We start from the raw sequence: 13,624 nt of genomic DNA, 5'->3' as shown, positions 1-13,624 counted from the left end.
GCCTTGCAGGATATGACATCGGACTAAGAAACCTGTAGGTGAAGTTGCACACATAAAAATATTTACAGTAGACCGCACTCAAAGCAGTCTTAAATTACTTCAATTATAATTTGAAAAAGCAAATACAGACCACTGTTGACACTTGACTATGTAAATTTTGTGCATACATTCCTACATAAGAGTTCTCCTGTAACAGAGTCGTCATAATGTCAATAAAGAATTACCAACAAAGACAAACTGTCAAAATGAACCACTTTTCAGTTGACATCTTTCTGAATGTGGCAGTTATGAAAAATGTACAGCTCAAGTATCAAATTATTGATTAACCTTAGAAAGCCAGCCAGGCCACTCAGACTAGGGTCATAGTGCCACCTGGTGTTAAAATAAGATAGATGGCTAGATTAGATAGATAGATAGATAGATAGATAGATAGATAGATAGATAGATAGATAGATAGATAGATAGATAGATAGATAGATAGATAGATAGATAGATAGATAGATAGATAGATAGATAGATAGATAGATAGATAGACCTTATTAATCCCATAGAGAAGGGTATAGGGATATAGAATCTTCATTTCAATGGTTGGATTTGTAAAATGAAAATCTCAACATGTTTCCACATGAATTGATGAAAATGTTTTTTTGTGCTCAATTAACATTGTATTCTACATCGTATTCTTGTTGGTCTACAAGACCAACAAGTAAGACATCACAAATGATGCGGAGATCTGGTATTGAGAACAAGCAACCCTGAAAATGGTCTTCATATTGATTTAGTGAAATAAGATAAGATAGATAAGATGAAATAAACTTAATTGATCCCCATAGAGGAAGTTCATTTGCCACAGCAGCGTAACAGTTATAATATCAAAAAAGGAAAATAAATATGAATATAAATGGACATAGAAAGGCAGAAGAAACAGATAGCAAGGCATGCACGAATAAATGGACAGCAGATAAATAGACAGCAGACAACGACAACAACAGCAGCAACAACATCAGGGATAACAATGGGCAACATCAAGGAACAGTGAGGGTGAAAAATACACAGCCAAATGTGTATTGATTAAATGTGATATATTGTAAAATAAAATAAAAAAATATCAATGAAATGTACCAATATTTCTAATGAAAGAGACCGGTTTTATACATCTGCATGTGTGAACAAGTAACTGAAAAAAGTAGAGTACTTTTAAGAGTACTGTATTTGTAGAATTTAGTTAAAGGTAATGTGGCTCCATTGGGATGCAGATCGCATTTTGATGACATTTTCAGAGTCGTTTTCGTCGATTCGTGATAAAGATCGCTGACAATAAAACAAAGTTTTACCAACGGATCACATTCATTTCATCGTGAAGAGGCATTCCGATCGCGATGGAAATGATCTTTATAAGGATACAACACCCCCATCCACAGGACACAGGTGGTGGGTGCATGGTTTAGTTTGACAAGAGCTAAGATGATGAGATCTCGACTCACTGAAACCTCGAACTGACAAAACTCATACTTAATAATCAGAAGACAATTTGCACAATTATTTAAATGAGATGCAGAGGGCAGGGTGTTCTGCCTTCTCAAAGCAGCATGATTTTGGTTTCCTCCAATGTATCTATAGTCGTCTGGCTGTGATTCGACGCATTCTGGAGGACACAAAGCCAAGCTCTGGATCATAAATGAACTCAAAACTGGAGGTCATTTCCTGCTGTTTCTGTGCACAGACACAATGACATTGCGAGGTGTTTTCAAACGTAGTGTCATGCACCGAATGAATTCAGAAACAAATTGCAAAACAACATTTCAAAACCTCAAAACTGAAACTCCGATTCAATTCAAACGCGCCTTAATTGCTGAAATTGCCACTAGTAAACAACGCTTAGATTCCTTCCGCTTGGTCAGTTGTCTACTACATGTGGAAGAAAAAAGGGGGGTGACCTCACCTGCTTTTGTGACTTCACCAGAGTAAACTATCGGGAATTTACGGGCCTGTGACAATAAAGCTTATTCAAAACATAATTTACTGCATAATGTGTGTTTAAATTAATCTAAAATACATTAGCCATGATAGAACATGTTTCGAGTCTGACGAGTTTTTACACATTGATCTCCGTAATGGTAGAGTCCACAACACCCGGGTTTCCGCGCGAAAAGACGGCCCGCCCGCGCGATTCGCTTATAGCGTCCATTCCACGAAACAGCACGCGCTTTGTCACAGCTACAGTGTTTCTCAGCGGTGGCGGCTTTTACCTTGTTTTAACTGTTTTTAAATCGAATTATTCGGTCTTACACGTTTTCGTAGCTGCCAAGCATGCCGACCAGGACTTCCCTGTCACTGCCGGAGGATGTCAGGAAAAGGTACGGTGTCGTTGATAACCCGAATGCTAAAGTGTTCCAATTATGTAGCACGAACGTAGCTGGTTTTCTTCGCTCAACTAGCTACAATGAAACTACGCTAACCACCTGCATGCGTCGTGATGGTTACCCGTTAGCGACTTTGCCTTGTGCTCCTACTAAGCCGCTGCAGCTAGCGTTAGCATGATGCCACCTGACAATCGGGACCAATGCAGTACACCATTAACATTAGCCCCATGGCTCGAGCTGTGGGCGCTAGCTCTCCTCGTCTGTCAATGCATGGAACAACGCTTGGGGGATTTGGCGCCAGTGGGGAAGTTTTACCAGTTTAAACGCCACCTCCGATCGAAAACATGTTCTTTATGGGTTATTTCCCCTTTGTAGTCATGCTAACTTACCATAGCGTTTGGTTCTTTGTTTAACAGGCTGCAGGTGCTGGACGCGGACGAATTTACAGACGAGGTGAGTTAGGTTTCTGTTAGTTTCCGAGTTGCCTGCGCGTTGATTTCCTGCAGCTGCAGGTGATGTATCTCCAACGACGATATAGGAATGAAATAAAGCTAATCCTGACCGTCCGAGGGCCTGTTACTGATATTGTATGTTTATCACTTATTTGTCAAGATGTCATTCGCTCAACAGGTCACAAAAACATACAATGTTGTGCATTTTTAGTTTGGGGTTTACATTTTTTCTCGGCTTTGCATATTTAAAAAAATAAAATAAAGTTATAGGTGTTTTTTTGCAACCGTGAAAGGCCTCCCATTCCTAAGCATAATTTTTCTTTGCAAAAGCGAACAAACTAGCATGTACCATAAAATGCCATTCCAGGATCATGTGAAGGAGAAGCTCAGGTTGGTGCAGGACTTCCTGCATGTTGAGACACAGGATATGCTGACAAGCTTAGAGGAAAAGATGAAAAGCTCTGAGATCTCAATGGTAAGTGACAAATTATGTAGTTTTTTGTTTTTTAAGTACAAGCCATGTGTTCAGTGGTGTACTCTTGCAGGAACTCTACATTTCCAAAGTCAAAGCCTTGCTGGGAAATGAGCTTCATCTTGAAAATTGCTCAAATGCTGATGGTACTGAACAGAAGGGGAAAACTAACGGCTTCACAAATGGCTCCCACAAAGATAAAATTGAAGACGAAGAATTATCCATGGATGTACAAGAGGAAGATGAGGGTTTAAAGTCACCGACTATAAAAGGGAAAGGTGGACGAAAGAGCAAGCAGAGCTGTGATGCCAAAAGTCAGTTCATGATACTCTATCTGTTAATACAAACTAAAGTCCCCCCCCCCCCCCCCCCATAAAAAAGTCAATTAAATGGGCTTACCGTCTTACAGAGTCTCCAGCTACTTCCAGAGTTACCAGAAATGGTGGAAAACAACCAACCATCTTGTCCGTGTTCTCTGCCAAAGTGTGCGTGTATCAGGTTTTTTTTTTTTTCCAAATTTTCATTCTTCATTAGGAACGATTTCCTTGAATTCCCAGTGTCTTAATTCCTTTGAATTGTTTTTATTGCAGTCAGAAGCGTAAGTCTGAAGACTTAAATGGAGAAGCCACAAATGGGCAAGCGGAACTGAAGAAAGAGGAAGATGCTGACGAGGTAATTAATTTGTGATTGACCTGTGAGGCTTGTTGTTTAGTGTTTAGTATTAGAGCCATTATGAAGATACCAGTTTCAAATTTCTTTCTTTTTTTTTTTTTTTTTTTCCTCCCCTATTGTAGTCTCGTGAGGAGAAACGCCTTAAAGTGGACTCCGATGACAAGTAACTATATGCTTTCGAAACATTTATGATGACCTTTCCATGAGTGCATTTCCTCATACTTCTCTGTACACAGTGGTGCTCCGGAAGAATCAAAGACTGAGATTAAGGCTGTTGGCGCAGCAAAGGTAATGCACTGGATTATTCCATTCATTAACACTAAACCATTTTTGAAAGGCCATAAAACACTTTTTTTGTTCTCTTTGTAGACCCCACCTCCAAAATGTCCAGACTGCAGACAGTATTTGGATGACTCTGATCTCAAGTTCTTTCAAGGCGATCCTGATAATGCGGTGAGAACGTGAAAAAGTAAAAGGGTTCGTGAGGCAAATATTCACCAGAAGCACTACTTAAATTTGATACTCCCTTTTAGCTGGATGAACCGGAAATGTTAACAGATGAGCGCCTCTCTCTGTTTGACTCAAATGAGGATGGATTTGAGAGCTATGAGGATCTGCCGCAGCATAAGATCACAAACTTCAGGTGAGGATTCCAAGATTAACCCATGCCTGGGCCCAGTTTCAGTTAGTCCTTATTACTTTGGATACTTGTATAGAATAGTTTGCCTTCTTTATGTTTTTGTACTTCCTGAACTATTAATTAAGCCTCTGCTTATTTTGGCTTGCAGTGTATATGACAAGCGTGGTCATCTTTGCCCATTTGACTCTGGGCTGATTGAGAAGAATGTAGAGCTATATTTCAGTTGTGTCGTCAAACCCATCTACGATGACAACCCCTGCTTAGATGGTAAGAATACCAGTGTGAAGCGTCTTCTACTTGTAGGCTGAAGTAAAATGTCAGCTGTTGGTTATTAACACAGCCAGTTGGTGCAAGCAACAATACGATTTAGAAATGCACTTTTTTCCACCTTGCCAACTTAAACAGATTTTCACCTTGAAGATTCAGTGAGGCTTTTTTTTGTCAGGATTCCTACTTCCATATTTTACAATATAAAATGATGTATCGCAACTTAGAGAATAGGAACCTGAAGCTTATCAATCTCAGTTTTCCTGAGGCCAACTATCTACCTACGTTTGTTCTGTTTCTAGGTGGTGTCCCTGCCAAGAAACTTGGACCCATTAATGCCTGGTGGATCACTGGATTTGATGGTGGAGAGAAAGCTTTGATTGGTTTCACAACAGGTAACTGTTAAAACTTTTAAATTTACCAAATTAAAGTGTCCTTATGTAACTAACAGCTGATTTCTCAAATATCTAGCTTTTGCTGATTACATCCTGATGCATCCCAGTGAGGAGTATGCCCCCATCTTTGCGCTGATGCAGGAGAAAATTTATATGAGCAAGATTGTGGTAGAATTTCTCCAGAAAAATCCCGACGTGTCTTATGAAGACCTGCTCAACAAGATTGAGGTGAGGACTTTGGAATTGGATTTGTCTTTGACCCCTAATTGGTGTGAACAATTAGAACACCATGGCTCTTTTAAAATCCTCATTGATGAATGAAGTGAAGGGGGCCCTTTCAGCCTTGTCTTACAATATAACATTAAGCCATTAGACTAACCAATTTCTGTTTGCTTTGGGGCCTAGACAACGGTGCCTCCTGCAGGGCTAAATTTCAACTGTTTCACTGAGGACACGCTGCTGCGTCACGCTCAGTTTGTGGTGGAGCAGGTGGAAAGCTATGATGAGGCCGGTGACTCTGATGAGCAGCCAATCATTGTCACACCCTGCATGAGGGACCTGATCAAGCTTGCAGGAGTCACACTTGGGAAGAGGTACGTTTGTAGCACACGGCCCTCTTTTGGTCAGTTCATGTCTGGAAGTAGCTGCAACCAGCATACTTTAATGCGTAAGGCACTTGTGGAATAGTGTGCATGTTAAAATGTTCATGTTAACAAATGCATCATATGATTTCATTAAATTAAACAAAAGTGGCAGGTTGGCCTCCTGTTATGTGAGCCTGGATTGTCTCATGCTTTGAAATCTGAAGTATCCCTCAAACAGCTTGAAATAATGCTTATTCCGCTATCCGTGAACATGAGTGTTTTATAGATTCGACAGACTCCATTGATAACAGGTGCAGAGCGAATATGCTGGTTCATTTAGATTTTTGTTTCAATTTTCTTTGCAGCTCAGGATCTTATCAGTTGTGTTTTTTTGCTTGTATTGCTGCTCCTTTTCCTCAATGTCTAACATTCCTTTGACATTTCCTAATGCAGCATGCTGCTGTACTGGTAGGTAGGACTTGTGAATGCATCTTCAGCTTGTACGGTGGTGTGATGTGAGAAGCATCCTAAATTTATACGGATAAACACCATACCAGAGTTCTTGCTGGTTTTATTTATTTATTTTTGGCTTTTACATTGTGGCATATTTGATTCTTATTTGTAAGGACCTATGCCCGTGGTCATTTTGACCAAATTTTTCAACAGCCAGTCAGCTTCGATCCAATAAAGCACTATTTCTCTCAAGGCGTTATGAGCAAAAGTACTCACTTATTTGTACAAATAAAATTGAAAATAACCATGCCATTTTTAAGATTTCCAGAGTTGAGAACTTTTAGTCCCTTAAATGTTGTACCAAGGTGGCAATATTACCTGTATGGATTAATAACCTTGAGGTGTCGAGGGAAAGTGGGCAGAACTCTGAACAAAGAAAATGTTACAGCACTGATGTATAGTGGCTATGATTCAATTCATTATTTGAAGAAATGATTCTCTAAATTTGGAGACATGAACAGCTTGTAACAAATTAAGCTTGCCCAAAAGGCATTCTTTGACTCAAGTCTTAAGATCAGGCTGAAGTGGCCTTGAAAGATGTCCAATGTAAGCAATTGGCATATTGAAAGAAAAACATGGTTGCCAAGGTTTGGTTAAAAAATAACTGCAAAAGATTCAGATTGAAATTTGAACACTTCTTTAATGACTAGAATTGCCAAAATAATTGTGCTGTCCTCATCGAAAAGGAACTCTGCATTGTACATCTTTACTGTGCCTATTTTGGTTGCTTGTTTACTGTTATTGCATGGCCTGATGCTGTGGTGTGTTGACAGCCAGAGGCTTTGTGATGAAATTGCACCAAACATCCCCTGGTATTTGTCCCATCTGATGGCAGCCTTTTCTGTTTTTGACAGGAGAGCTGCCAGGAGACAGGCTATTCGTCACCCAACCAAGATTGAAAAGGACAGCAAGGGGCCAACCAAAGCGACAACCACCAAGCTGGTCTACCAGATCTTTGATACCTTCTTCTCCGATCAGATTGAGCAGAATGATAAGGAGAGTGGTGGGCTCAAAAGACAGCGCTGTGGTGTCTGTGAGGTCAGTGGAAGAGGATGAGGAGTCCATATTTGTCGTGGGTGTATGACTGCAGTGTTTGGAATTGGATCTCAACTGGAAATTGCTTAACTCCACCCATTAAGAAATTGGTCTTTGCAACCTCTGAAAATTCTCATGATAGCGTAATAACCGTTCCCTCTTTTCCCAGGTGTGCCAGTCTCCTGACTGTGGCAAGTGTGTTGCTTGTAAAGATATGATCAAGTTTGGAGGAGGTGGCAAAAGCAAGCAGGCTTGCAAGCAAAGGAGGTGAGAATTAGTTTGGAGATGTCTGCTGCCTGTGAAGTGTGTTTTGTGGCCTTAACGCATTTACCGAATGTTCTGGTCGGAGCCCACCCCTCTTTCCCAAGACCAGAATTTCAAGTGCTTCTTATTTCTATGGGATAAAACCTTGTCTAGATGCCCAAACCTTGCTGTAAAAGAGGCTGAAGATGATGAGAATATTGAAGAGGATGATATGCCTGTTGAGAAGGCCAAAAAGCTGTCTCATGCCAAGAGGAAGAAGCAGACTGAAATCAAACTGACATGGATTGGTGAACCAGTTCAGGTACATTCCCTTGCCCTCCTTTTTCCTGTCTTTCATGATGAGGTGAGCTGGTACAATTGATTTCTCCTTCCCCATCCCCCAATTCCTTCAGTGTGAGGGTAAGAAGCAGTATTACAACAAGGTCAGTGTAAATGATGAAGTGGTGGAAGTGGGAGACTGTGTCTCAGTTTCATCAGAAGATCCATCCATTCCTCTTTACCTAGCAAGGTATGATTTGTTTTTTTGTTTTTTTTTTTGTTTTGTTTTTTTAATTTTATTTATTTTTTTAAATTCTGGCCAAAATAACCCATGTGTATATACTGACCGACTTGTATTGACTTGAAATTTTAAACAACCAGGATCACATCCCTTTGGGAAGACAACAATGGAAAGATGTTTCATGCCCACTGGTTCCTTCGTGGCATTGATACAGTGCTGGGGGAGTCATCGGACCCACTGGAGCTTGTTATTGTGGATGAGTGTGAAGACATGCTGCTCAATTATGTACAGGGCAAAGTGAATGTTACGTATAAGGCCCCGTCTAACAACTGGTCTATGGAGGTATGTCAACATAAATAGCGAATAATTTTATTTTACTCCCAATATTCACCATTGCTTTTGTATTTCAGGGTGGCATGGATGTTGACATCAAGGTCATTGATGATGACGGGAAGAGTTTCTTCTACCAGTTTTGCTATGACACCGAATTTGCCCGCTTTGAAACGCCACCCACGAGCAATCCGTTGGAGAATTGCAAGTTCAAGTGAGCATCAGCCACTAGTGTGTTTGTTCTTAGCAATTAATGTGAAAAAAAGTTCTCTCTAAACTTTTGTTCTCTTTGGACGTTTTTCATGCCGGTTTAAAGATTTTGCGGCAGCTGTGCCAGGAATAAAGAGAGAGACGAACGGGAAAAGCCAGGTGCATTTGAAGCCCTAGATGAAGAAGATGACACAAAGTCTCTCTTCGCTCTTGCCTGCTTCAAAGGGGAACAGTTCCGGGTGGGAGACGGCGTCTATCTGCCTCCGGAGGCATTTAACCACAGGTGAATTATTTTATGGAGTTTACTTTTACCAAGGTTTATAGAATGGAGACACACGTAACTCATCCCTTGTCCTTATTTCAGTGTAAAACCAGCTAGTCCTGTGAAACGCTCCCATCGCAAAGAGGACGTAGATGAGGATCTGTATCCAGAATATTACAGAAAGTCATCGGACTACATCAAGGGGTCAAACCTCGATGCTCCAGAGCCCTTCCGCATTGGACGCATCAAGGAAATCTTTTGTCACCGGCGTAGCAACAAGAAACCGGACATGTCAGATGTCAAGCTGCGACTCTACAAGTTCTACAGGTAAAAATGTTGTTTTTCACTGAATGTTGTAACAGAAAACCATCTGAATTCTCGACGCGACCATCTTGTCTTTCTCATCAGGCCTGAGAACACTCACAAAGGCGTGAAAGCTAGTTACCACACAGACATTAATCAGTTGTACTGGAGTGACGAAGAGGTAACTGTAAGCATGTCTGAGGTGCTTGGCCGCTGTCAAGTAGAATATGGAGAAGACCTGAATGAATCTGTTCAAGAATATTCTAGTGGTGGACCTGACCGCTTCTATTTCCTGGAGGTAAGGATGCCAGCAGTACTGTGGAACAGTCATTTTTACATCACAGTGGATCAAATAAGGCTCTTAATTTTCACTATAAATCCTAATGATTTTTCTCATTTTCATACTCAATCTCATCTCTCAGGCTTACAATGCCAAATCAAAGAGCTTTGAAGACCCTCCAAATCATGCACGGTCTTCTGTACATAAAGGCAAAGGAAAGGGTAAAGGGAAAGGTAAATCACTGCCATGAAGAAATTTGAATATGCAGACTCCTGTTAGTTTCCCTGGGATGTTTACACCATCTGTTTTTGTTTTTATTGTCTATATTCTACAAGGCAAGGGCAAAGGGAAATCCTCAACAGCCCCGGAAACTCAGGACAATCAGAATGAACCACAGGCACCTAAAGTGCCCAAGTATCGTACACTGGATGTGTTCTCTGGCTGTGGAGGACTTTCTGAAGGCTTTCATCAGGCTGGTAGGTACTTGTTCAGTAGTTATCTGCATAGAAATAAAATTCGTACTGAAAGAACAACTGTTTTTAGGTATTTCGGAGACCGAGTGGGCCATCGAGATGTGGGAGCCCGCAGCTCAGGCCTTTCGGCTCAACAATCCCGGTACTACAGTGTTCACGGAAGACTGCAACGTCCTGCTGAAGCTGGTCATGTCTGGTGAGAAGACAAACTCTCTTGGACAGAAGCTTCCTCAGAAAGGTGATGTGGAGATGCTTTGTGGAGGACCTCCTTGTCAAGGGTTCAGTGGAATGAACCGCTTCAACTCACGCACTTACTCAAAATTCAAGAACTCACTGGTGGTCTCCTATCTCAGGTGATTATTTTTTGTTAGCTGCTCGATGTTAGTAATGAAGTATTACATTATTATTAGTAAATAAGTATACATAGCCATACTATGTGGATATTTTGATCATACTTGTATTAACTAATCTTCATAGTGTGGCAAATTCTCAAGTAAGTGCAAAATTTAAGTAACCTTTCTTTTCTTCCGCAGTTACTGTGATTACTACAGACCCAAGTTCTTCTTGCTTGAAAATGTCAGGAATTTTGTTTCATTCAAAAGCTCCATGGTCCTGAAATTAACTCTGCGTTGTCTTGTGAGAATGGGCTACCAGTGTACTTTTGGCGTCCTTCAGGTTGGTCTGAGGAAAATCCTCCATTTTTGCTGTTTAGTTTTTATTTATTTATTTCAGAATCAAATTTCTGGTGTGAGAACGTCAGTTGTACCTTCAAGAACTCTCAGCAAGGTGAAACACTATGTAGTTGCATTAATCCTAAAATTCCTTAGAATTCAGGTTTATATCACAATCTTATCTCAAAAGCCACCTACCATTGCTTTTCTACACTACATTTATCAATTCACACAAATAACCTACTGAGAGGCAGCGGGATCAGGGAGTTGAGTATTTTAAACAAAGCTCCGGGTAAAGTCAAAGCAGGATGTTCCATCATAGGTCAACTATTTTCTGTTTGTGTTTAATAGTCTTAAATGATTAATCTCAGTGCCTCAAGTGGCTGCAGTATAATTTGGTTTAATGCTGCAGTCAAGTTTGTAGGACATTTTTCAGATACATTAGTCATGATTAACAAATTCTCAGTATCAGCTCTATCTTCTTGGATTCTGGACATTTACCGCTTGCCAATTCTTAGCTGTTCATTTAAAAATAGATGTACACAAGTTTTCAGATTGGTTTCTACTATTCAGAGCTACTAACATTCATTATGCTTCTCTCATTCAGGCTGGTCAGTATGGTGTTGCTCAGACCCGCCGCAGGGCAATCATTCTTGCTGCTGCTCCGGGAGAGAAGCTGCCACATTTCCCCGAGCCTCTGCATGTGTTCGCTCCCAGAGCTTGCTCCCTGAGCGTTGTTGTGGATGAAAAGAAATACGTCACTAATGTCACACGGTAATTGAAGTCTGTTCCTTTATAGGCTCCTGTTTTTTCAGCAAAAAGCAGTCCTCCAACAAATCTGAATAATTTGTCTGTGCACATGGAAAAAAAAAACATTTTCTCCCCCCCCATATAGTGGTAATGGAGGAATCTACCGAACCATCACTGTCAGAGACACCATGTCTGATCTACCAGAAATCCGCAATGGTGCAGCTGCATTGGAAATTTCCTATAACGGGGAACCTCAATCTTGGTTCCAGAGGCAGATTAGGGGCACACAGTATCAGCCAATCCTCAGAGATCACATCTGTAAGGTGAGTGCCTTAATAGTTTCTTTTATGAAAGAAAAACACATTCCCCTCTGCTTTAACTGATCAAGAGGTAACTGTCTGACGTGATGCTTTGTTGTTGGGATTTCAGGACATGAGCGCTCTGGTTGAAGGTCGAATGCGTCACATCCCTCTGGCTCCAGGTTCTGATTGGAGGGATCTGCCAAACATCGAGGTTCGCCTTAAAGATGGTACAATGACTAAGAAATTGCGGTACGCCCATCCCGATAAAAAGAACGGACGCAGTAGCACTGGTGCTCTCAGGGGTGTGTGCACTTGTGCTGGAGGTACGCAAGTTTGTTTTTTTTAAGCGCTTGAATGAATGTAACTGAGTCATTTGTAAGAGGATAAATCATGTAACTTTTGCTGTGTTGCAGGAAAACCTTGTGACCCTGCAGACAGGCAATTTAACACCCTAATCCCCTGGTGTCTGCCTCACACCGGGAACCGCCACAATCACTGGGCTGGGCTCTATGGCAGATTGGAGTGGGATGGCTTCTTCAGCACAACTGTCACTAATCCTGAGCCAATGGGAAAGCAGGTATATAACTGTTGAATAATGAGCCATTAGGCACTGATTCTCTTCAGTAAGACACCTTAAGCACCACGCTGTATAACTGATTTGAAGTCTTATTTAATAAAAAAAGAAATCACGGATGATAGAAACTCCTAAAATTTTATACAATTTTATATATTAATATATATATATATATATATATATTTATATATTAACTCTTGTTTAAATTTCAGGGCCGTGTTTTACACCCTGAGCAACACAGAGTGGTCAGTGTGAGGGAATGTGCACGGTCTCAGGGATTTCCTGACACTTATCGCTTCTTTGGAAACATACTGGACAAGCACAGACAGGTAACCAAATATATAAGTCACAAGTGCAAGTTCTTGCCCTTTTTGTATTAGAATATTCCCAAAAAATGAGGGCTGTCAAATCACAACTTCCTTATTCTTCCTTTCAGGTTGGAAACGCTGTGCCCCCTCCTCTCTCCAGGGCAATCGGTCGGGAGATAAAGAAGTGTGTAATGGAGAGGATCAAGGATGAACAAGGATCAGGTAACTCCTCTGTTTGAATATCAAATTGAGGAACTTGATAGTTCAGCTAGGGACTCATGCATCTGTCTCCCATAGACATCAAACAGGAGAAGATGGAGATCTCAGAGTAATTCCTCCTTCAGCTGAGCTGTCCCGTCGATTCTAACACTGATATGTCCGTCTGAGGAAAACACAGCTGGCATGCAGTGGTCACCATGGACACTCTGTTAAGTGCCATTCCATGTTTTGTGTTTTTAAATGTGCTTTTAATCATTACAATGGGGGAATATATGCCCACTTTTAAATTGTATGTAGTTTTATATGTAATATTTCAAATAAAGCCCTTATGTCATGTACATAGATTTGTTTATTCCTTCATAGTTGAGGGGACCAAGCTGTTGATTACACTAAATTTGAAATTAAAGGCATTTTACTTCACTGCAGTGAATATTATTCTAATCTTGTTTGAAATGCTGTTAATTGGGTGATTCTTCAAGTCATTAAAGTAATAAGGACATTTAGTTCCTATTACACACTGGTTCATGGACATTTTTAAAGCCAAGAGGTTGTCTTGGATATCATTTTTGCTCTAGATGTGCCTAGTCTGGTTCATCGGGGCTGCAGCTATCGATGTAGTTTTGTAATCAAGTATTGCTGTGAATGAGTGGACACATTTAATGGAAAACAAAAACAATGACCTGCCTTCCTCAGGAGAAAGTTATTAAATGCTTTAACTCAAGACTCTTAGGATGTGGGAACACTGACAAAGTTGTTTTACTTAAACATTTTAGACATCAATTTAAA

General features: G+C 40.6%; 1 protein-coding gene across 2 annotated transcripts; it reads left to right on the top strand.

Moving 5' to 3' along the window:
• The first annotated feature begins 2,187 nt into the window (after window positions 1-2,187).
• Window positions 2,188-13,561, top strand: dnmt1 (DNA (cytosine-5-)-methyltransferase 1). Of its 2 annotated transcripts, XM_086176403.1 has the most exons (35): window positions 2,188-2,357; window positions 2,780-2,816; window positions 3,183-3,290; window positions 3,361-3,601; window positions 3,697-3,772; window positions 3,878-3,959; window positions 4,082-4,122; window positions 4,196-4,247; window positions 4,329-4,412; window positions 4,493-4,602; window positions 4,748-4,866; window positions 5,169-5,261; window positions 5,338-5,489; window positions 5,667-5,854; window positions 6,299-6,313; window positions 7,213-7,396; window positions 7,563-7,660; window positions 7,811-7,958; window positions 8,050-8,165; window positions 8,297-8,498; window positions 8,567-8,700; window positions 8,803-8,979; window positions 9,061-9,285; window positions 9,367-9,559; window positions 9,684-9,774; window positions 9,877-10,017; window positions 10,085-10,367; window positions 10,548-10,689; window positions 11,293-11,459; window positions 11,581-11,758; window positions 11,865-12,060; window positions 12,151-12,314; window positions 12,524-12,640; window positions 12,748-12,841; window positions 12,917-13,561. In XM_086176403.1, exons 1-35 carry the CDS (start codon window positions 2,311-2,313, stop codon window positions 12,949-12,951), a joined length of 4,530 nt encoding a protein of 1,509 aa, XP_086032529.1. In that variant the 5' UTR covers window positions 2,188-2,310; the 3' UTR covers window positions 12,952-13,561. The 2 variants fall into 2 exon arrangements, with proteins under 2 accessions (XP_086032529.1, XP_086032530.1); XM_086176404.1 differs by lacking the exon at window positions 6,299-6,313.
• Window positions 13,562-13,624: the final 63 nt, after the last annotated feature.

Source organism: Fistularia commersonii, chromosome 28 (assembly GCF_037954325.1).
Source record: "Fistularia commersonii isolate RoL2024-O1a breed Wild chromosome 28, RoL_Fcom_v1.0, whole genome shotgun sequence".
In the NCBI taxonomy this organism is placed as follows: Eukaryota; Metazoa; Chordata; class Actinopteri; order Syngnathiformes; family Fistulariidae; genus Fistularia; species Fistularia commersonii.
Note: the sequence above shows the minus strand (reverse complement) of the source record. Positions and strands in the feature narration are given on the sequence as shown.

Bases quoted from the DNA above. Each gene is read 5' to 3' on its own strand.
- dnmt1 (XM_086176403.1), top strand. From the start codon at position 2,311: ATGCCGACCAGGACTTCCCTGTCACTGCCGGAGGATGTCAGGAAAAG. The intron at 8,166-8,296 runs GTATGATTTGTT...TTAAACAACCAG, and splicing joins ATTCCTCTTTACCTAGCAAG to GATCACATCCCTTTGGGAAG. The intron at 12,641-12,747 runs GTAACCAAATAT...TCTTCCTTTCAG, and splicing joins TACTGGACAAGCACAGACAG to GTTGGAAACGCTGTGCCCCC.